Source organism: Thunnus albacares, chromosome 8 (assembly GCF_914725855.1).
Source record: "Thunnus albacares chromosome 8, fThuAlb1.1, whole genome shotgun sequence".
Classification (NCBI taxonomy): Eukaryota; Metazoa; Chordata; class Actinopteri; order Scombriformes; family Scombridae; genus Thunnus; species Thunnus albacares.
The window spans coordinates 28,716,252-28,740,289 of record NC_058113.1 but is presented as its reverse complement, the minus strand read 5'-3'; the positions used below and the strand labels follow the sequence as shown (position 1 = coordinate 28,740,289).

The 24,038-nt window shown below is 39.1% G+C and overlaps 2 protein-coding genes across 2 annotated transcripts in view; one reads left to right on the top strand and one right to left on the bottom strand.

Annotated features, from left to right (window-relative positions):
* Window positions 1–19,108, top strand: part of vwdel (von Willebrand factor D and EGF domains-like) — a 35,572-nt gene extending 16,464 nt beyond the window's left edge. Inside the window, exons 14-31 of the mRNA XM_044359894.1 lie at window positions 1,567–1,731; window positions 2,356–2,460; window positions 4,105–4,219; window positions 5,638–5,894; window positions 7,252–7,471; window positions 9,783–9,920; window positions 10,150–10,362; window positions 11,102–11,545; window positions 12,872–12,967; window positions 13,173–13,268; window positions 13,380–13,475; window positions 14,495–14,590; window positions 14,898–14,993; window positions 16,207–16,302; window positions 16,436–16,531; window positions 17,594–17,689; window positions 18,003–18,100; window positions 18,323–19,108. Of these exons, the coding sequence (XP_044215829.1) occupies window positions 1,567–1,731; window positions 2,356–2,460; window positions 4,105–4,219; window positions 5,638–5,894; window positions 7,252–7,471; window positions 9,783–9,920; window positions 10,150–10,362; window positions 11,102–11,545; window positions 12,872–12,967; window positions 13,173–13,268; window positions 13,380–13,475; window positions 14,495–14,590; window positions 14,898–14,993; window positions 16,207–16,302; window positions 16,436–16,531; window positions 17,594–17,689; window positions 18,003–18,100; window positions 18,323–18,337 (2,538 nt within the window). The 3' untranslated portion in view covers window positions 18,338–19,108. The remainder of the gene's footprint in view (window positions 1–1,566; window positions 1,732–2,355; window positions 2,461–4,104; window positions 4,220–5,637; window positions 5,895–7,251; window positions 7,472–9,782; window positions 9,921–10,149; window positions 10,363–11,101; window positions 11,546–12,871; window positions 12,968–13,172; window positions 13,269–13,379; window positions 13,476–14,494; window positions 14,591–14,897; window positions 14,994–16,206; window positions 16,303–16,435; window positions 16,532–17,593; window positions 17,690–18,002; window positions 18,101–18,322) is intronic.
* Window positions 19,109–19,239: 131 nt separating this feature from the next.
* vwde (von Willebrand factor D and EGF domains) lies at window positions 19,240–24,029 on the bottom strand. Its single transcript, XM_044359901.1, has 5 exons — window positions 23,659–24,029; window positions 22,626–22,721; window positions 21,515–21,619; window positions 19,806–19,901; window positions 19,240–19,471 (listed from the first exon to the last, which is right to left on the bottom strand). The coding sequence occupies exons 1-5, from the start codon at window positions 23,876–23,878 to the stop codon at window positions 19,359–19,361; spliced, it is 630 nt and encodes a 209-aa protein (XP_044215836.1). The 5' UTR covers window positions 23,879–24,029; the 3' UTR covers window positions 19,240–19,358.
* Window positions 24,030–24,038: the final 9 nt, after the last annotated feature.

The following is a 24,038-nucleotide window of genomic DNA, read 5'->3' as shown; positions in this document are numbered from 1 at the left end:
GAGTCCAACCAAAACACGAGAAACTTCCAAGTCCTTGTGTGACTCACAACAGTAACATATTATCACTTTATGAAAAGACAGGTTCACAATTTTTCAGGTGTGTCTTAAAACAACAGTCAGGTACCCAAATGAACACTGAAAGAGGTTTTCCTCCTGTTCATACTGGCTATTCAAAGATCCCCTTCAAATATGCTTTCAATATACGTTGTGGGAGCCAAAATCCACAGTATGTCCACACAGTCATTTTGTGTAAAAATTTATTGAAAGGTTTATCTGAAGATTATATGAGGCTTCAGCAGTCTGAGTTAGTCATAACAAGTGGATATCTGCCACATTTTAGCTTAAAATTCCCTCTTTGTGTTTCTTCAGACAGTGTTTCCTTATCGAGCTGCAGTGGAAATATAGTAACAAAAAGAGGAACCTTGGCACTAAAAAGACTGTAACCTTGAAAGATATCTACTTGATTTGACTCATTTGAAGCTTCATATTAGTTTCAGATAAACTTTTAAATACATTTTTGCACTGAAGGAGGATTGTGGATTTTGGCTCCCATCACTTACACTATAAGTGCATTATGAAGGGATCTTCTAAAGGTCAGTATGAAGAGAAAGAGAAAAACCTACTTCAACATTCATTTTTGCACCTGATAGTTGTTTTAAGACAAGCTGAAAAATTGTGAACCTGTCCTTTAAGTTGATATGACCCAAGTGTTAGCGAACAGTAGCTTATTTGCACATCCAGCAGACAAAGAGCAACATTAGCATTTCAAGTCATGTTTCTGACAAACTGACAAATTTAAGTCCAATATTTATTCTCCTTTCAGCTGTGTTTTTGGTCTCCAAATATTCAACTCTTTAGCCATTAAATGCTTCACTATGTTCACCAGGTACTTGCTAACGGTGTCACATTCAACATTCTGACCTGACGAAGATCCGAATAGAATTGAAATGTTGATTAAATTTTGTGGCTTAGAGTAAGTGTGCAGGTGTTATCTTCGTTCATTCATACTGCTTTCTAATAGCGTTGCACCTACGTGATGTGTGTATAACTACTCTCCTTTAACTGGTGCTGAGCAGGTAGCATAGAGAATTTATTAGAGCTTTTTCTGCCTGCTGCAGCTGGAGACGAGGTTGATAAAAGCCATGAGAATAACCCAAACAGTCGGGTTGCAGGCCGTGAAACCAAAACAATGATCTGAAACTCACAAAAACGCTCCTTAAAGCTGAGTAGAATCACAGAGTCTGTTTGTTCATAATTACAAGTGACTCCTCTCACATTATATATAGTAATTTGAGCCATTTTTAATGTAGGAATATATTAAGTACAGCTTTAAGGTTAATTAATACAACGTTATATGCTTGTTATAATTACCATTGCTGCTGTATTACTCAGAATTACAGCTAACAGGCTAACACTCTCATTGCACTGTGTTGTTTGTCTTCTTCTGTCTTGCTACGTTATCCTTTTCCCTCCCTGTTCCCATCTCTAATTTCTCTCTCTTTTGCACCTTCTCCCACTCATGGCTCCCCCCCCCCCTACTTCTCTCCCTCCCTATCTTTTGTCCAGTTTGTGGATGGGGAGTGGGTTCTGGATGAGCCCCAGTTTGTTCTGGCCACCTTTCTGGATGTGACGGCTCTGGAGTGCCAGCTGCCTCTGGAGAGCAGCCAGGCTCCTGGAGACGTGGACCTGGAAACAGTGACAAACAGACCGCTGGCCCGCTGGCAGATCAAAGTTAGTCATGTCTCCAGTCATTTCTGCACTGTACACTGGTGAATCTGCTATAAATGAGTAATTTCTCCTCTCTAATGATCCCGGAGTCCTCAAGAAACCTCTATTCTTATTTTGAAAGACATTTTAATTATCTCAGGATAGTCTCTGTATCAGCGTGAACAGTAAATCTCCACCGAAGTAATGAAAAGTGGACAGATGCAATAGATCTGCTAGTTTTAATTTGCTGGCTGCTGCTTGTGTAAAGGCTCCACAGAGTGCAGCTGAACATTTTGTCCTGTTTTGACTTGGTTTAGGAGAAAAATGGACTCAGCGGTGTGAAACTGTGGAAATTGGATCGTTTACCTGACTGTCAATGAAAGAGTGTGGGAATACTTTTTCACAACAGTCGGATTTGGTAAACTTGAGAACATTTATCACTGAATTGAGTCTTTCCAGCACCGCTGCACCGACAGTTTGTATTGTTTCAACCTCAAAGTGAAAATAGATGCTCTCGGGTTGTACAGTGTAGTGTATTAAAATATCTGAGTTGTTGAAAATGATCCCATGTGAGCAACTGCAGTTCACCTTGTTCAGTTTATTTATGTTCCCAGTGATCCACTGTAATCACGGTTCTGCTGATGGCAGGTGTCCAATGATGGCTACAGCTACAGTAACGCCAAGATACTGACTCTGTATGATGGAGCTTGCCAGATCTGCAGCCTCAACACCGAAGTCCTCTGCACTCTGAGGGTAAGGACGTCTTGATGGTGGTTTAAATTTAGTAAATATGGATCAAAAAGTTGAAATATCTCCTCAGATACATTTTCACCCACGCTCTCAGCCCCATCACTTCACCAACACCTCAGGTTCATACAGCTCTGCATCAGCTCTACAGCTGTAATGCCATTTGTGCTGCGCAAATTCGGTGTTTACAACATGGAAATGTAGAATTTACATCCTTTAGCAATGCTCAGAACCAGTGCTGATTTGAGCCTAGGTGGAGCCCTCGGACAGATCTGTGCCATGCTATGTGCTATGCATAAATTATACAAAAATTTGTGACTGCATATGCAACCTGCTGTTGTATGACGACTACTACAGGTATTTAATCTACTGAAAATAAGACAGCAGATGTGATGCTGGTAAGAGATAGCTCAGAACAGATGTACATTTAAATCTGCACTTAAATGTGATAAAATATATATTAAAGTGAGGCAAAACTCTCTAACTGAATGTTTTTTTTGGCATGCCATCTTTGTGATGGTGTTTGTTATAACAGGTGGTCTGAGTAGGCAGAGATACAAGTTAAAAAGTCATCCACCGATGCTGTGGAAGGTGCGATTTGAAATCTGCACGTATAACTGCATTTTTGAAATTGTTCATTTATCTGTTTCCCTGGTGACCTGAGAATTTGCCAATAGCTGCTGCTGCTGCTCACAGCTCACAGCTCACAGCTTGCACTGTGGTGACAGTCATGTTCAGAGCTGCAGCCTTATGTGAATGTGAGTGTCAACAAGAAATGAGCCGAAATCAAGCATGTGTGCCTTGTCAGCCTTTCCTGAAGAAATAATATTAAAACAGTGTGTAGGCAGTGCCTATGAGGCTCCTTTATCATCATGCAAACAGATCATTTCTGCAGTAAGAGCTAATACATTAACGTGTTAAAGTGTTGTGGAAATTGTCTGAAAACACAAAACACCGCTGGGTTGAAGATAAAAAACTATTATTGAGACAAACCTCAACACAAAGGTCAGGCAGTCTCAAAGAAAGGAAAATGAAATACACCTTATAAAGTTTTCCCAAAGACAAAGAAACAACATCTGATTGGATAACATTGTAAGGTTACATACATTCAACCAATTGGCATAAGGCCATGAGGTGCTACATGACCTGATCATGCGTTCACATCATGCATGTTACACGTACATGGAGTTTAACCTCCATAAAACAAAGGAGACCAGGGGGCCCCAAACCAAACATAGCTCTTGACATGTTTCACTGAGTTAAAGTCCAACACACTTCCTTTTTTGGGTATAACATACCCCCTCAAAGAAGCAAATTATATCACCTGTGTTTTTATGACAAAAGGTTTTGTGTTTTTTCTGCAAGAGCAAGGACTGAACATTCAGCAGCTGTTAATAGTAACAGTCTTTTAGTGATGTTGAACGTGTGAGGCATCCACAGTTTGACTTTGTTAGTGTGTTTCAACAAAACTGTCCTTGTTCTCCTGTTGCCATGTTCTGTTTATGCTTTTCATGAACCTGTGTGGCTCACTGAGGTAGGTCTTGCATAAGTGGCCACCAAATGTTTTGTGTTATGAAGGGCAGTTTGTTTCAAAGAGAAATAAACACTGAACTTTTTTTTTTTATATTATTTATTGTCTTTCCTTCCCAGGAGAAAACCTGCAACATTGACGGCCTTTGTTACAGTGAGGGGGAGTCCAATCCCAGCATCCCTTGCCTCACATGCCGCCCTGACTCCTCCAAACACACATGGTCCATAGCAGAGAGTACGTGCACAAAAACGTCAATGTTTCTAATCTGGTCTGCCTCACAGATCGCATTCTCACATTCTGATTTATCCCACACACAAAGTTTTTCATGTGTCACTTCCTCAGTAGAGCCGACGTTGGACGACCATCAGTGAGTTTTGTGGCTGGTAGTCGCTCAGGGTTGTTTTGATCGTTTGTCAGCAGCTCTGTGCAGATTGGAGCCACTGATGTTGCTTCAGTCAAACGAGGACAGTTTACTTCATTGTTACACTTTCTGACCAACTTTACTTCTTTAACTCAAAGTAGGTCAGATGGTGATGAAATGATGAAATATGTAGCATTAACTTGAGTTAATTCACTGATCTAAAGTATAATGATGACAAGACATGGTGTAATGATAATTGATTAGGCTGATTCCATCATGCATGAATTCTATCAATTAATCATTTTTATATTAAACCACTATTGGAGTTTTGAGGCAGACACTGATTATTTGACTGTTGAAGAATCTGATAACAACATATATCAGCCTTTTGATCACTTGCAGTTTGGTTAGTAAGCAGTTTTGACCAAGATATGTCAGTTGAAACTTGTCAAAAAGAAAACAATCACAGCAAATGTAACAGTAAACATGTAAACACTAAATGTGACAGGAATTTAAATAAGTTTCACTAACTGGTGGCTTCACATACTGTGATCGCAACATCCCTGGTTTGATACCAGCTGGTGTCTGATGTTGTGATGTCGTCTCTTTCTCCCTCATTTCTTGTAACCTCTCTGCTGGAATAAAGGCGAAAATCCCCCAAAAATATTATAAATAAAAACTATAAACGACTCAACTATAATAAACAGCAAGTTCAGTACTGAGTGGTGTAGATGAGGCTGCATTATGAATATTTATTTTTATTTTTTGATGTTTGATTAAAATAGCCCGTCACCAAATTCATCTCTATGACATGTACTCTTTTCATGTGCATTTCCAGCTCTGCAGAAGTTACTTATTGGTCTGTTTACACCAGTAGAGACATTTCTGTGATAAGCTGAAATCAGGTGATAATGTCCACCTGACTAATATGAAGTTTGGGCTCCATCAGAATGAATCCTGGGCAAAACTCTTATGTAAAAAAATAACCTTTTTTCAGCGTCTATCACAAATTGGCCTAATTAACACAGGTTTATTCTGTCTGTATATCTTTATTATACTGTCTGGCAAGAGTCTGATTTATGTTCAATGACCTAATTTCAACAAAATCAACATTTTATATGTATTATGTATTTTAATTGTAACCTGGGTGCCCTGTTCAGTTTTAAACTTTTGCTCATACTCTCTGATTCCCACCCTTTCATCCAGTCTTTCACTCACCACATATCGACTCACTTATAGATTTATTGAGTCGCTTACTGTACTTATCCTACTTCTCTGTGTTTCCCATCAGAGAACGAGCCTCCGGTGCTGCAGTCGTTGCCGTTTCATCTCCGATCCTTTCAGGGAGAGATTTTCATCTACCAGCTACAAGCCCGGGACCCCGAGGGCTCGGCGGTGCTCTTCACTCTGGTATCGGGTCCTGAAGGTGCATCTCTGTCTCCAGCCGGCCTGCTGATCTGGAAGACCACAGCTGAAACCACTGACACACACACGTTCCAGTTTATTGTGACGGACGACTGTAACGCTGAGACCAGAGCCTCTGTACAGGTAAGGCTTTTTCTTTAGTGTGACCAGAACAGTCTTTATACAACCATTTTGAAGTTTTCATTCTCATTAAGTGTGAAGTGCAAGTTCATTTGAGAGGTGGAAAAAACGACAATAGCTAATCAGTTCACTATAACCAAAAAATTATCATTATAGTGGAAACTTTCTGGTTATAAGCCTGCCAGGCCTCTGGCTCTCAAAGCCTTTACTTATTCCTGCCACTAGAGGGGGCTAATGATATATTGTTTTCTGCTAAAGGAGGTTTTCTGTGTCACAATTCCATAAAACACATTAATGCTATGCAGGTTTTGAATATGTAATGCATTTACACTGAAAAAGTGACAAAACTAAGACGTCAGGATGCATAAATACTGAATGTTCTTGATTTTGCAATGCACAAAAGAAAATGGAAGCGCTGCTCACATTTGCAAAACATTCAAACAAATTGCAGATGGTGGTGAGACAGCTCCAGGAAAATTTCAGAAAACAAAAATTAAGGATTTTATCTTTAGAAAAACATTTTCCTTTCTTTTTATGTCGTTGGCAGCGTGGGTTTCAAAGTCTCACTTTGATTCGCGTGCATAATTGTGCACACATGCCTTTGTTGTTTTAGCTCCAACGCTGTGAAACAAACTCCTCAGTACCAGATCAGCTGAGTCAGTGACTCAGTTTTTAAAAAGCTTTTTAAAAACCCACCTGTACAGACTGGTATTTGTATAACAATTTTATAACGTCCACTCAAATGTTTTTGTATTATTCTTTTCATATTTTGTCTTATTTCTCTATGTTTGACCACTCCTTGAAATCCCTGTTTTTATTGTATTTTCTGTGCATGTTGTTCTTTTAGTCTTTACTTAACTTACTTAGTAACCTTTTATTTCTCTATGTTGAAACATGTGAGCTGAAATTGCACCTTTATTTTGTGGTTTTCTATTATGTGAAGCACCTTGTAACTCTGGGTTTGAAAGGCGCTATAGAACTAAACTTTACTTGCTTACTTACATCTTATATAATTTCCTGCTAGTACAAATTGTGAACGAGAATTGATTTCTTGTATACTAACTGCAAAAACAATATACCATGAAAACTGGTTTACAGTACGTACTGTATCCTAGTAGTATATAGGAGTAGTGAGCAGAAAAACTACCTCTTTAAACCCTCTTAAAACCCTCTTTATTTTAGCAATAGTAAATGATAAACTTGAGGTAAGATTAAGTGTCTTTCTAGCAGTATGAACATTTCCAGAGACATGAAATACACTACATCTATTAAAATCTTGTTTTCAGGTCACAAACTTGTGTCCAAATAATGAATCAGAATAAATCTGTGTGTGAATGTGCCTTCTCCTGTTTTTCCTCAGGTGTCTGTGCACTCCTGTGATTGTCTGAATGGCGCTTCTTGTGTAACCAACACCAACCTCCCTGCTGGCAGCGGGGAATACATTTGCGTGTGTCTGGATGGATTTAAAGGAGAAAGGTGTGAGGTGGACATCGATGACTGTAAACCTAACCCCTGCAGACTGGGCCGCTGTATCGACGGGCCCAACTCCTTCTCCTGTATCTGCCCACCTGGAATGACAGGTACCGATCAACCCTGCAGATCTGTTCCCTTCAGACAACCGCAGTACACATAATAAAAGGTTTAATGTTTTTATTTAAGTAAAGCGCATTAAAGAGCATTACCTGCCAGGCTGCCAAGTGGAAAATGGAGGCGGATGAGTTTGAAAGAAGCAGCAGGAAAAAATTAGGGAAGAAAATAGAAGAAATTTCACGTTACAGTGATGATAGTGAGAACGTAAGAGAAATCCACTCGGTTGGGATAAAATTGACTGGGAGCAAGGACAGATTTAGAGTTCTCAATCAATCAATCAATCAATCAATTTTTATTCATATAGCGCCAAATCACAACAAAAGTCATCTCAGGGCACTTTTCACATAGAACAGGTCAAGACCGTACTCTTTAATTTACAGAGACCCAACAGTTCCCCCCATGAGCAGCACTAAGGAAAAACTCCCCTTTAACGGGTAGAAACCTCAAGCAGAACCCGGCTCTTGGTGGGCGGCCATCTGCTTTGACCGGTTGGGTTGAGAGAGAGAAAGAAAGAGGGAAAGGGGGAGGAGAGGGGGGGGACAGAATAACAACAATCATAACAATAACAATAAGTAGCAATAGCCAGGGAAGGATGCCAACAGGACTGCGAAGGACTGCGAAGGCTCGGCCTGCAACCCAGGGTTTCCTGCGAGATGAGAAAGCACAAAAAAAGCAAAGTTAGTGACATGCATTGATGTTACATGAATGCATACAGATGGAGACAAACATGAAGTAGTGAGTTGGATTAAGGACAAACTTGGCGATGTAAACTTAGTGATCATTGTTGCATGGGTGTCAGAGAAACACCTGTAGAAGGTGCTGGAAATATCTGAGTTAGATGGTAACCAAGTGTCAGGTTTCCCACTCCATAGAAAAGTTCCGGTAAAGGGTGTTGTTGATGGTCGAAAGGTGTGAAACAAGATCTGTTATGTTGCATTTTGAATCAGAAATCCTACCTGACAAAAGTATTCTTAGATCATATCAGTTACCCAGTACGGCCTTTTGTTCCCAAACCCATTCAGTGCAGACGTTGTTGGAAATTTGGACACGGCTCGCTCGTGTGTAGACATGATTTTGGGGATATGTGGGTAAATGTGGAGATGAGAAGTGCAGCAGCAGAAACTGTGGAAAAGAACCCAAGTGTAATCAATGTGTCATGAGGCATGGCAAGCAGACCGTCCAAAGAGAAAGAAAGAGAGATGGAATTCATGAGGATCAGGTCCAAGAGGAGGCTAAGCCATGAGGAAGCAGCTAGGAATGGAAAGATTCAAGAAGTAAAGGAGAACAAATCAGGTAGGCATGATGGATATTGTTTTTGTAAGGACAAGATTAAGTTCTTAGCATTTTCTGGCCATGGCGATAAACTGTGCCGCTGAGGCAGAAAGGAAATCCGAGAGAATAGAGATAGTTGATGCTGCGAGAAAGTTTCTTGACATCAGGGAAATTACCAGAGAGGAAGTGCAAGAGAGGCTTTTAGGTCTTGTCAGAGTCTAAATTGAGAAGTCATATTAGAGAATGGGATGATTGTTTTCATTTTATTTTATTTTATATATAATAACTTAGATTAGATAGGAGAATTGACTTATTTTCAGCCCAGTAGAAGGCGGTGATGCAACATTTTGGATGCAAACCACCTCTAAAATCCAACGAAGAAGAAGAAGAAGAAGGCTTCAGAGAAATTATGTTTGAAGTTGTGACCATCATTTCTATCACAACACAACTACATTTTACTCTGCTGCTGCTTTATAAAGTCGGAGGGTAATAAGTTTACTTATTTTTCAAGTGAAATGAAAGCAAATGCTGTCTAGACTGTCTGTTGAAAACAATCATTAAATCTGACATTATCGTTCAACTTTGACCTTCAATACTGGAATGATTTATTATAACCAAAACTTCAGAACTGATTTTACTTCCAAAAACAGTAAATGGTTTGAATTACTGGGGAATTTGTTTTTAATCTGTCTTGATTCTTACTGTTTGTGGCACTTTTCCCGTTGGACTGTGTTGATAAGCAGAGGCTACGTGTTGTCAATGCATCCCCAGATCCCTGTTATCATAAATGAGAAAAATAATGATAAATACACTAAATTAACTTGATTTTGTTAGTTTCGAAAGTCAAAAATGCAATCAATCTGAAAATTTTTATTTGTTATGAACAGCAGTTCTAGCGATCCTCTTTACGTGTGTGAGCAGTAAAGGCATCTCAGCTGTTTTGTTTAATTTGTAATATTCAAATATTGGTTCATACTTGTTTTGTAAGTGTTTCCACATCACATTGTCTGGTGTTTCATGTGTTGACAGGCCATACATGTAGAGAAGATATAGATGAGTGCGTCTCTCAGCCTTGTTTCCCTGGAGTGGGCTGTAACAACACTCTGGGCTCTTTCATCTGTGGAGTCTGTCCTCAAGGATACAGCGGTGATGGGAAAGACTGCACTCGTAAGACCCCTCTCTCAAATTTTATCTTGAAAATGGAGAGTTTGTTTAATAATGTTCATCTACTGCTAATTCAGCTTCATAGGCAGCAAGTGCACCTCAAGGATATGTTCATTTTATTTCTAGAGTTGTACATCTATCTAGTTCTTTCTCTAGGATTCATGCTTTCATACATCATTAAGGATATTTCCATTGTCCAGCGGAAAGTCATCCTCATCCTTTTGTTTCCAAGGTAACCAAGATTCTCCAATCAAAGCGGTGACCACACCGGAGCGAGTGCCGCAGGTTTCACTGAGGCCCAAACCGTCCAGCCAGTCACCGTGCGCTAGAAGGCCGTGTTACCCGGGCGTTCAGTGTTTTGAGAGCACACATGTGTCCGCAGGCTTTGTCTGTGGACCTTGTCCTCCCGGTCTCCATGGAAACGGATGGATTTGCACAGCAACAGGTGAGAGTGAAACAGTTCTTTCAATTCAGAACTGATGCTGGTTAAAGGACAGTAGTGACCGTGTTTTCTGCTTTGTATTTTTGATTAAGGGATATTTATAAATTGAAAGAAGCACAGTAGGCTTTACCCTTTCAGAAAGTCCTATTTGAAAAAGTAAATACTATTTAGACACATGTTGATTATCATATGTAAATTGTTTTATTTTATTCTCACATGTTTTACCTGTATGTGGAAAATGTCGTTCATATGTAAAAAGTTCCACGTCACCTACCATTATATGATTTTTGGACAGTTTTTTCTCATTCAAGTGAATGGGAAGGTGTGTCCAAACTTTAAACTGGCAATGTACATTTTTTTTGTACTTCACAAATTCACAAATTTTTAGATTTAGTGTAGGGTTGCACAATATATATATATCAAAATTATTACTTTTTTGTTAAATAGAATTTCTGTGACACAGTATGTTTTGTGACAAGACTTTGAAGTAAAAAACAACTTATTTTTTAAATATTTCTTTGTCTTACTGTATATTTTTTTATCTGATTGTAGTTGAAGTTGTATCACTTGTATGTTCAAACAAAATAAATCTAAATAGAATTAAAGAGTTGTGTTTTTACTGCTGTGTAGGAAAATTTGTTGTTCCTCCACATGAAAACTTAAGAGTTGCATGTTTTAATGTTGAAAGCTGTATTTCTGTTATTTTTTTAAGTCATATCCTCTAACTTCCAGTGTTTTACAGGTCAGGGGACAGTCGCCACTGGAGCAGACGGGCATATTCATATCACCAAATTAGATTCCAGCAAGGAAACGATTCCCACCTCCTCCTCTTCCTCCTCTTCTTCATCGTCTCCCAACTCACCCAGACGACTCCCTGAGAGGAGGACAAGACCGGAAGCCGCCACCAACACTACTATCAGGAGAGTTCATTCCACTGTAAGAAAGACCCCCCAGAATCAAACTGCAACCAGAGTCTTCACCCCGACCTTCCACCGAGGTCAGCCCAGTGAGGTGGAGCTGACCCCCGGCCTCAACACTGGGGTCAAATGGGGGTTACCGTCTCACCAAGTGACCTGTGCTGACTCTCCCTGCTTCCCCGGTGTCCCCTGTGAGCCCACCGTCACCGGATCCTTCAGGTGTGGACGCTGCCCGTACGGTTACACTGGAGACGGAGTCACATGTAAAGGTAATGAGGCTTAAAAGATGCAGCCTCCTGGTTTACAGACAGACAGACATTTAAAACAGTACAAACAGATGTATTTACACTCAAGCCCAAAAGAAAAATAAATACATTATGGCACTAAATGGTCCAAATCAGACTATTATACTATTCATTCATTATGTAAAATGGCTTGTAAGCTGCACATTAATTATATGAAAGTTCCATTATTATATTATTTGTAGGTGATGCTATTTTAATCAAGATTGTCCCCAATTCACTAACACTTCCAAACACCAACTTTTTAAATTGTGCAAAACATCAAATATTAATGATTTATAAGTTATAAGGGGCATTTGTACAGTAGATCATTATAAAGTATAGTATGTTTTGGCAATTCAAACACTTAGTTTTAACAAAATAGAAGAAAAATATCTACTGATTTTAAGAAAAACAATGCACATTTTAAGATAACCAAGTTTGTCCAAAGTAGGAAGGGGATATTGTGTCTTTTGCAGTGAAATAACTTAAACAGGCATATCTGACATAGCTGTACATAACGTTCTTTTCAAGGCCTTGTTTGGAGCTCTGCTTTATTTACATACATCTCCATCATTATCAAATAGTGTATTGATTATTTTTTTCAATTACTCAATTTATCATTTGGTATTTAAATAACTTTTGAAAGAACGTTCTTCCTCATACAAATGAAAAGCTGAATTCAGAAGCAATATAAGACACTCTTGCTTAATTTAACACACTCAGGGGTTTTGCTGCTACAGCCTTACTTGGTCTTTTATGACAAGTAGCTTATGGTGGCTAATGTTAGCTAATATTAGCATTATTTTAGATTGATATAACTGTGTAACTGACATCACTGAATCAGATCATTGACTTCCATTATCTTAATAATGGAAAATCTCACTTGTGGCCACAGTGGCTGCTGTTCAGCAAAAGTTATACTGTCTTGCTTTAAAATGTGAAAATAATATTGACAAAGAGCCATCATGAAGTTTCTAGGGACCAAAACGATTCCCTTAATTTGCTCATTTTTGTTTTTACCAACCAAAAATACATGCAGATGGCCTCAGACAAAGGCATCTGAACTTGCTTTAAACTCTCGTCCAAAAGGCTTCTTCAGACGCCTTTTGAATATACCATGACCCTGGATGACTGAGAATCTTCACTGAATGTTTGGTATCTTTATAGCAAGATAAATATTTGATTTTGATTAGTCTTTTAATAATACTTTGTGGATTGACTGATTTGAGTGGATTAAACAATTGTTTGTGGCATGTCCTCATGTCCTAATGGTTGGATTTCCTACAGTAAACCTGTTGTGATGTGTTTCAGCTGTGTGTAGGTATCAGTGTGGGAGGAACATGGAGTGCACTCTGCCCAACACCTGCACCTGCAAGGAAGGCTACACCGGATACAACTGTCACATAGGTGAGAACGAGGGAGGTTGGACAGAATATGATTTGTTAAATTATGTGCTGGAAACCCAGTTTATTAAATCATATCACTCTTGAAAGAAACGGTGCAACCCAGAGTTCTTTGTACTCTGTCATGACTCATTACTGTTAAATCACTTGTGAAAATGAGGCTACTTTAACTCATTGACTGATTTTTTGCCACTTTTCTTCCCTCTCAGCTGTGTGTCGACCTGACTGCAAGAACCAGGGAAAATGTGTGAAACCTAATGTGTGTGAATGTCCTGCAGGCTACAGTGGGCCCACCTGTGAGGAAGGTAACCCAAGCTCATATTCATAGCAGTCTAACATGCTGACACACACACACACACACACATTGCTTCACAGAATACTCATGAGTATCTTTACAACCCTGTGTCGGTGTGTAGCGAGCTGCGAACCGCCTTGTCAGCATGGAGGCACCTGTCTGGCCAGAAACCTGTGTACCTGCCCCTATGGATACGTGGGACCCAGATGTGAAATCAGTGAGATGCTATTTAATTACTTTTGTGGTATTTAATTACTTTTGTGGTGTGTTTGTGAGTTTTTATAACTGTTATTTATTCAAGGAAGTCTCACTTTTGCAGGAATGCTCAGATCACATTTTGCAGTTACACAGACACCTGGAAGTTGCCCAGTACAACCACAGTCTGATCTGCTGGAGGGGTTGGGGTTAAGGGTCTTGCTCAAGGGCACCTCAGTGGTGGTAATGAGGGAGGGGCATGCACTGCTTTTTTTAACTTTACCCACCCACACTGGCCCAGGGACTGAACCGACGACCTCCCGGTCACAAGCTAGCCTCTCTAACCTTTAGGCCATTACTGCCCCCATGATGTATTACTAACAGACTTTGTTCAGATTTACAGCGCAGACAACATTTTGGGAAATACACTAATTTGCTTTCTTGCCCAGAGTTAGATGAGAAAAATGATACCATTCACATGTCTGTATGCTACTTCACCCAACACCCCGTTAGCTTAGCTTAGCTTAGCTTAGCTTAGCTTAGCATAAAGACTGGAGGAAAACAGTAAGCAGGAAGACCTCTAAATCTAATAAGGTTGAATTTTATAGGTTCCTGTAGGTGTATTTAGGTATTTTTTTTAAAAATAGATTAATATCATATTACACATATTATATAAATATCATATTGTGCTTTCCAGAGTCTAGGATTAGAAATGAGCACTGTCCTTTACTGCCTTATTTTTAAAGTTCTCTTCCTTAATAGATAAAATTTTTTAAAAAACATGCAGTTTTTTTTATCTAGTATCTGCAAATCTTCTTGCTGCATATAGCCTGGTTCAGGCAGCCTGTAGATAACCCAGAGAAACTGAGGGCAAAAAAACTTCCACCAATCAGTGGCTGCTGCTCATAAAGCTCACACAGTGATAACTGAAGGTGACTCAGTTGAGCATATCAAGGAGGGAAAGATATTTTCTGTGATTAATTTTGAGTTCATGTAGCTCTAGACGTCCATTTGGAAGTGTAATCATTTCATCTGTCTCAGTGGTGTGTAACAGGCACTGTGAAAACGGAGGCGAGTGTGTTTCTCCTGATGTCTGCAAATGCAAACCTGGCTGGTACGGACCGACATGCAACTCAGGTACAACATGACATCTGTAACCGAGTGTGCATTCAGGCTGCAGCTGCAAAGTGTCTCCATTTCAATGTTTTCTTCACATGTTAAACAGATCTAACATTTTACAGCGGGTGCTTTTGACCACAAAAATTGGATCTGAATGCATTTGAGCATTCAAACTGGAACTTGTCAGTGTTGCCATGACAATAAAGTAAATCTTACATTATGCTCTGGAGACAGCAAAACATAGACTGTGGATTCAAAAGACATATTTTGAAATACAAATATTAAATCTTTTGAATCTAAATATGGCTCTTTGTACCCTCTGCAGCTCTTTGTAACCCTGTGTGTCTGAATGGAGGAACATGCATAAAGCCCAACATCTGTGCTTGTCCCAGTGGCTTCTATGGCTCTCAGTGTCAAATAGGTAAGGCGATGATAAATACAAACCACAGTGACACACGCATTTTACCGCTCTGCTGTTCCACCTCAGAGAGAAATTGTGAAAAAAGGAAATGAAACCTGATCTTTGAGGTGGTTTTGTATTGTTTTGCTGATATTGTCTTTTCATTTAAACTCTGATATTATCAGTCAACCTATATGATGAAGGTCCCTTTCTGACTGCGTAAAAAGAGATTGCAAACCCCATATTGGTATTTTTGTGGTCAGTTTTTTGGTCAGTTCTTCTTTGGTGAAATAATTATTCATGTGAGAGTGTAACATTTTCTAAATTCCCCCTTTACATTTACTAAATGTGAGTCACTGAACTTTATACAGAAACTGAATTCTTGTAGGTTAGCGACCAAGTTAGCTGCTCTGTGAGGCTGTACTTAGGAACACAGGTGTTTTGAGCTAAATGCTAATGTAAGCTAATTAGCACTAAAAACAAAGTACAACTGAGGCTGATGAGAATGTTATTAGTTTTGCAGGAAATTAGTCATAAACCAAATTATTGGACAAATTAAATTTTTTACCTGATGGTGGGACTTGATTAAAAGTTAAGCAATCACCAAAATGATTACAATTCATCCTGAGGGGAACACGAATGTCTGTGCCAAATTTCATGGCAATCCATCCAATAGTTGTTGAGATATTTCAGTCTGAACCAAAGTGACTGAGAGACTGACATTGCCATTCATAGAGCCGTGCCGCTAGCGGGGCCAAAATTTGCCAAATTTAAAGAATTATTTTAGCAGAAACATCTGCACCTGTAATACAAAACTCTCTGCAGACTTACTCTGCTCCTTCTGAAAGAAAACATACAGTAGGTTGTAGTGCTAAAGGGTTTATTTTTACTCATAATATGGTGATTATTCACAAATCCCTGCAGGAAGACTTACTTCACTTCCCCTTTATACAGAGGGGTCAGAGGTCAGGGTCAGCTACACAAACCCAGAACTAGCTAAGGGGCCTTTCTTCCTAACGAATACAGCAGCTTACTGTTTAGGCTTTTTACTGCAACCACTCTTGTAGTCCTTGAGAACATTTCAGTTTGACTTTTCAGATATTGGCATAATTATGCACAAGAGGTTTGAGATGATCAATAATTCCCAATGCTAGCTATATCTGATTTAAATTTCTATCAGCCATGTGTACAATGCCTCCTGGTATCCTCACAGCTGAATATTGTTGTGTTTCAGCTGTATGCAGTCCTCCTTGTAAGAATGGAGGTCAGTGCATGAGAAACAATGTGTGTTCCTGCCCTGAAGGCTACACAGGAAAGAGGTGTCAAAAGAGTAAGTCACTAACATCACCACCTGCATATTTGAATGCAGCCTTATTTAAAATAATGGTTGCCATTGGCAGCTCACAATTATAAATATGTTGGGGGGGGGGAATATGGTCACTGAATGTGTAAATGTGTTCCAGGTGTGTGTGAGCCAATGTGCATGAACAAAGGCAAGTGTGTGGGACCCAACACCTGCTCCTGTGCGTCAGGATGGAGAGGGAAGAGGTGTAACATACGTGAGTGATTCCATGCTTTATTCATACACACCAGATGCATCACAGGTAATATAAAAAGTCTGCACATTAACTTGTTTTTTTTCCTTAGAAGTAGGATTGGTTAATTTTAACCTGCTTCCAGACCGCTACTTTGCTTCCCACATGTCAAGATGTGTTCAGTGATTCAGATAATGAAGTGAAAACTAAACAGGAATTCAGTCTGATCATCGGTCTTTATTGCAAAATTGGGTTGCAACAGAGAAAAGTATCTGTTCTCCTACTAAAGGCTCAAATCAGATATTCAAAAGTCTAATGATGGTGAACTGAAACAGTCATAAAGTCACATTGACATTTTTGTATTCTGTTATATACACATACAGACAGTGGAGGTCTGAATGTTTGACCCCTACAGTGAGGGGATCTGGTGGCTCTGTTATGCTTTGGGGGGCATTTTGCTGGCGTGGTTTGGGTCCACTTGTTGTCCCCTTAGAGGAAAGGGTCACTGCAAATCAATACAAAGTTCTTCTAAGTGATCACCTTTATCCTATGATGAAACATTTCTATACTGATGGGAGTGGTGTCTTCCAGGATGACAATGCCCCAATTCACAGGTCCCTTCAGGGTGATTCACCTTGGCGGGGGTCATTTCACAATAATGATCCACTCGCTGTACTTTATCCCTTACTTGTCACCTGTTTGTATATATTTGTCAATACATGCAAAAAATACTAATTCCATTTTCCTGTGTTTTAATATGGAAATCACATTACTTTTCATCCATGCAAGAACATGTATCTTTAGTGATTATGCCATTATGCCTATCATAGCAGGCTTAAATAAATATGAAACATTAAAGGTCCAAGGAATACACAGTCTACATTGTCTACTGATATTTCTAAGAAATTAAACATTTCAAACTTTCTCTTGCTGTAATTATTGGCTGACAGAATTCAGTTCGTTACAAAATCTTTGGCACTGGATGCGATTTCAGCCCAGTCAGAGATGTCATGTGGTAGATTTGGTGCCATTTGCCAAGCTGTTGCTCAAGTGTTGTTTATGCCTCCCTCTCTGTTCTCACTGTAGCCGTCTGTCTGCAAAAGTGTAAAAATGGCGGCGAGTGTGTGGGACCGAACACCTGTCACTGTCCCATCGGGTGGGAAGGTCTCCAGTGTCAAACACGTGAGTGTACTAATCGTGTTATAATATCCCACAGTGATGGTTCAGTTTGAGTACATTCTGGCTAGGACATACAGTTACTAACTTGCCTCCAATTTTATCTCTACATCACTGTCATATTACCATTTTGCAGTATGTTGACAGAAGACTCTCTCTATTAAAATATTACTGTATTAAAATACATAACTAGTGTTTTGATCTGTTTGTTCCTGAATTATTTAATATCAAGTGTTTGTGTAGTTGTAGCTAGTAAGAATATACTATCAAAATAAGAACGAGTTGTTAAAAAACATCCTGTGATGTTGATTCCCTCTAGCGGTCTGTAAACAGCGATGCCTGAACGGAGGACGATGTGTGCTTCCTGACTACTGCCACTGTCGGAAAGGCTACAAGGGCCTCACCTGTGCAATAAAGGTCAGCAGTTGGGGTCACACCTCATATACAGTATATGGCTCTGTGCAGTGGGAAAAGTATTAAATGGTACCAATAACTCCAAGGTTATTTCCTCTGAGGCTCCCAACACTAAAAAAAAAAAATCACTGTTACTTTAATACCTTTAGGATCAAAAGGCTTTCAGTAGGTTGTGTTGAACAGTGTCGTATGTGAAATCTAATTTTGTTGAATTTACGTTTACAGGCACCACAAGTGTGATGAAAAAGAAATGGAAAGTGGGATGAAAGAGGCTACGAAATGCACAAAGCAAGAAGAGAGCACCATAAATTGTTGTGCGTATGACTGTGAGTGTGTGTGTGTGCGCGTGTGTGTGTCAGTGGATAATGGATATTGGCATGTGCTTGAATGTGTGGCACGCTTGAACGCTAACGGAGGGACTTGATGTATTGCACTTGTCTTTTTGTCCCTGTATATCACTACCTCAAGGCTCAAGGTAACACATCTGTTAAATGCATCGGCAGTGCTTACGGACGTTTTATACAGAGTGTTACTGCACAGTATTATGTACAAGAAGTAAATGACAAATCTGTCTCAATGAAATTCATAAGCTGTAGGTTATTACCAGCACGCTGTAAGTGTTTTTCACAATTTAACCAAAATTATAGCTTTTACAAAACTGATGTGCACTGTTTGTTTCTTACTTATGAGAAAAATACAAATAAGTCTGCTTTATGAATTATGCGTAGATGATACACATCAGTAACTTGTTTTAGACTGAAGATGTTGCGATTTACAAAAATTGCATTTGTTTATTTTTCTCAGTTGCTTTCATTAATATATTGTTTGATCAGGCCTGTTTTAGTTTTTGACTGTTATCCATTTACACTGATGTCAAACATGTCAATCAAAGTAATGTCCACTAATGTTGGAGTTACATCTTCTTCTGTTTCCTTAAAAAATTCTCCATCAACACCAGATTACACTTTGGTACAAGTAAAATGTGTCTAAATAAAGAAAATATACTATTTCTATGGTTATTTCGTTTCGTTGAATGATGCAATTCACACTTTTATTTATTTAATAACACAAATTACAGTATAGTACATAACAAGTTTATACAGTCAAATAAGTACATTAAACAGATTCAATGTATTTTTAAAAAAAAAAAAGAATGACATGATATGGTAAACAATATAAAAACTACCAATGTTCAGCTAAAAAAAACAATATTTGCCTCATCAGCATAAAGCTCCTGATTGGGCCTCATTGACCTTTGACACTAGTGGGAATTTTTCCTCTCCTCACAGCGAGCGCCAGAATAAGGGGGGCGACAGCGGCATTTGTCAGGAGAAATACACTTCCCTCCGTTCAGGCAGGGCTGAGTGCACACAGCTATAGCCAAGACAAAAAAACAGACAAAAGAAACAAAAAAAGGTATTAATCATTTATAAAAACCTGAGAAAGAACAACGGAAATGAATGAGCAGCTTATAAATCATAACGCCACAAATCCCGCAACTGGCCACAGAGGTGAGCAGTGTTTCCATTTCTGTTTTGTCACATCTGGAAAAACACTGAGGTTAAAACTTTCCCTCAGTAGACACGTACACATAATTTATATCCTTCCTGTCTGTTTGGCAGACCGATTCGTGAAACAGTATTCTCTTCTAGTTATGTACATTGATCTACAGTATATGAAAGTGCGACTGTGTTCATTTTAAACTCACCAGTATGGCAGGCACCGCCCAGCCAGCCCTCCGGACAGCTGCAGATTCCTGGAGCCACACAGATTCCTCCGTTCCTGCAGCCTTGGGGACAAATCGCTGCATGGGGAACAAACCATGGACAGACATTATCAACATGCTGGGAACATCTGAGCTTTAGTTATACGTTACACATTTTTACTATTTAAATCTCAGTAGGGCTGAGATGTTTTTGATTGCAGGTTAGTTAGAGGGTGAACCTGGGTGTCAATGGTAACAACTTTCATTCACTCATCATAGTGACAGCTCAAAGCTAAAAAGGATATTTTTAATATAAAAAGTCATCTAAGCAAACTATCTGAGACAACATAAGATGCATTGATTTATCATTGGTAGATCCATAATTTTCAGCCATGGATGGCTCTGTTGGTCTGTCTGGTGCTTGGTTTTTGGCCACCACTTTGGATGGATTGCTATGAAAATAAAAAACAGTCATGTCCATCTCAGGATGAATTGTAACTTTGGTGATCCCCTAATTTTTCCTTTGGTACCATCATCATGTCAAAAGGGTCAAAGGTCAGGTTTAGGGCTGTGACTAACAGTTATTTTTACTATCAGTTAATCTGCTGTTTATTTTCTCACTTAATTCATTTATTTAAAATGTATGTTTTGTCTATAAAATTTCTGAAAATTGTGAAAAATACATGTTATAATTTCTTAGAGCCCATGTAGATGTTTTCAGATGTCGTGTTTTGTCAAATCAAGACATCTAAAATTCAAAGAAATTCAGTTTAATCGCGTAAGACACAGAAAAGCTTCAAATCATGACATTTGAGATAAGCTGCAACCAACAAATGTTTGGCATATTTACTTAATAAATGACTAAAACAATTATGCGGTTAAGAAAATAGTTACAGATTACATTCCTGTTGATCGACTCATTGTTGCAGCTCAAAATTGTTTTATTTGTCCAATACTTTGTGGCTAAATACTTGAAAATGAATGACATTCCCATCAGCCTCAGTTGTACTTTTTCACTAATTAGCAAATGTTAGCATGCTCACACGCCAAACTAAGATGGTGAACATAATAAACATTATACCTGCTAAACATCATCAGGATGTTAGCATTGTCATTGTGAGCATGTTAGCTCAGCCTGAGTACAATTTCACAGGGCTGCTAACTTCTCCTGCTAACGTACAAGAATTTGGTTTCATTCTTTTCAGTGAAACAGCTGCTAATCCAATATGGGACACTATCCGTAAAACTCCTCAATGAAAACTAGACTAATGAAATTCTTCTGGGTTTTGCAGCTCTTTTAAGCTCAAGTACAGTTTCACAGAGCCACTAGCACGACTGTAAACTAGGTCTTGTTTCATTGAACTTCAGTGCATAATATAAGAAAATGTTTGTTGTTTTGTTCTGCCTCCAGAGCAGCTCTGCCCCTTTAGAAATGTGTGTAAAGCCAAACCTAAACTACAATTTATTGCCATGAATGTCTCAATCACCATTCACAAGTCGTAAAACTTAAGTATCATTCATCACCACTATAATTAAATGGGTTGTTGTGGGGGTTACTCCTCAGCATCTGACAGCATCTTGGAGCAGGGAAGGCATGAGAAATGTTTTAGTTAAGCTCTTGCTGATAAATAGTTCCTGCAGAGAAAGCGGCTCCATTTGGTGACTTTGACCTGTGCTGTTAATAGGGTAATTAGATACGGCAATAAACAGACCTTCTTGGCATTTTGAGCCAGCCCAGCTTGAGGGGCAGATGCACTTGGCTACTCCGTTGACAGCGATGCATTCCCCTCCGTTCCAACATCCGCCATCACACGTCACTACCAAAGACACAAACCAAACCTATCAGTGAAGATGTTGATGAGATAGTTTTACCTGTCTCTGTTTTACCTTGTTTTTTGACAAGACACCAAAAAAAAAAACACATTATATTTATTGATTTAACGAAGAAATGGTTACTTGCTACCCCTTGTCACTGGTTGCATTAGGAGCCTGACTAGGTGAAAAAGAAGACACTTGAAATGGGGAAAGAGGGTAGGGGACAACAACAACAACAATGACAACAAAAAAGGACTAATCAAACAGAAGTTAACAATTACAAGTAAAACATATACAAGTATTTTCATATACAAGTATTCAGTAATTCACTGCACTGGAGAAAAGAGACTAGACAAAGATAAAAACTAAAGACTAAACAAAAAATATAAAAAATGAAGATAATTTGGTGTGTTTTTTGGTTTCTGTCCTCTTAATTGTCTTGCTGTTTCAAATAATTCTTCCGACCTCCAAGAACATGATGGATTTTATTGTCATTTAACTTTGCCAAAAACACTCACATGTAAAGATATTGACTTTTAAATAATAATAAAATCCTTTAAAAACCCACTATGTGTGATTTAACCCTAACTGTATAATGTACAGTCCTCCACAGGTTGGCAAAATCCCCAAATTTACAGAATAATGTTCCTTTAGGCTCATTTACACTAACAGCACTTAAACACTGAGCCACTGGAGGAGTTTTTATTGCATGCTTACCAAACTACTCCTGCAGTTTTGTTCCATCACCAAGAGGAGCAACTAGGAAAAAAAGGTTAGAGGGAACCTGTTGTATGTCTGGTAGAAGACCGACAGCTGTGTGTGGGAATGTCTGGTTAGTTATGCTGTAGTATAAATTTATGCAGATGGATCTTCACCCTGATTACTGCTACATAAAGTGTGCAGGAAAAAAAAAAGCTTTAACAAAAACTGCAGCTTCCAGGCTTCCAAATCACAGGAACCACTGAATTGTCAGCTAGTTCATAACTGCTGGACCAACTGGATAGTTACCTTTGTGACAATATCTTCCTCCAAATCCAGGAGGACATCTGCATTTTCCAGGTCGAAGACACTCTCCTCCGTTCTTACATTTGGGATAACAGTTGGCTGTATTCACACAAGAACACAAACGTTTTTGACATTACTGTTTGTAGTCCAGTTCAACTTTTATCTCTTCATATTTCAATCACACATTTAAGACATTTTAAATGATCAGCAGCAAATGAAGTCCTTACAGCACTGTATGTAAAATGATACCTTGGGTCCATCATAGTGTTTTTACAGACTGATTAGTGATGATCATAAGGAATCTTCCACCAACTATTTATGTCTTAAAATCAGGATGTTTTTCCCATCGAGGTGAAGCTGTGCTCAGCTTATGTTGACATAAATATTTGTGAACAAACCTCTGCATTAAACTGATGTAGGTTACATGAAAACATGCTTTAAGGGGGGATCAAGCATATAAAATGCATTCCTTAGTTGACAGTTTTAAACACCAACTCAACTACTTATCTTTTTAATCTAGCCTATAACTAGCAGCTGTCTGTTTTTGGTCTTTTATGACTTTCTCTCATTTTTAGTTAATGAATATTTTTATTTACTTATTTTCATTAATTATTCTAACTATTTTTATGCACTGTCTTCTCTTTCTTTCTTTCTATTTTATAAATAGTAATACTCATTGTTCTTATTTTCTCCCTTCCTCCTTGTGTGCCTATGTGTATGGTTTAAAAGCACTTTGAGCTGCATTCTGTGCATTCTATGCTATATAAATAAAGTTAATTCATTCCTGAAAATGCAGTAAATTTGGTTTAGAGGCTATTTGTAGGTGCTTTTCTTAACATAGGTCATGCACTCAATGTCTGAGTCATGAGCTTTAGTGTAGTATCCACAAATATCTGTAAGCATTGTCTTTTCTACAGGGGAAGGAATTTGTGGTGGCAAGTCGAAACTAAATAATGTCATACTAAAAAAAACTTCACCCATCTTTACATCCTGAATTTACTTAAACATAAACATAGACAAAAAATTGTAACATCACCAAACTGGCAGGTCTCTCCTTCATAGCCCCGGGAGCAGAAGCATGTGTTGTTGCGGGTGCAGATTCCTGCGTGTTCGCACGGCGGGTCGCACGTCGCTTTGGGGTCGAAAACGAACCCGAGCGCGACTCCCCGCGGCGCGTCGGAGCGCGCGGAGCAAAGACCGGCGAGCGTGACCAAAGAGGCGAGAAGAACCGTGGAGCTCAGACCCACGAAGCCCATGGTTGTCCTTGTTTTGCCTGGAGACTGGAGACTGGAGGGAGGGAGTGCGGTGCGGTGCGGTGGACGGAGATGGAGGAGAAAGTCCCCTACAAAACACGGAGACCTCTTCACGGCGCCCCCGCTGCTGCGCACAGAGAGAAACGACCACCAGGTGCCGGGG

Bases quoted from the DNA above. Each gene is read 5' to 3' on its own strand.
- vwde (XM_044359901.1), bottom strand. From the start codon at position 23,878: ATGGGCTTCGTGGGTCTGAGCTCCACGGTTCTTCTCGCCTCTTTGGTC. The intron at 21,620-22,625 runs GTAACTATCCAG...TGTCTTTGGTAG, and splicing joins AGGAAGATATTGTCACAAAG to TGACGTGTGATGGCGGATGT. The intron at 19,902-21,514 runs GTCTGTTTATTG...TTCCCCATGCAG, and splicing joins TGGCTCAAAATGCCAAGAAG to CGATTTGTCCCCAAGGCTGC.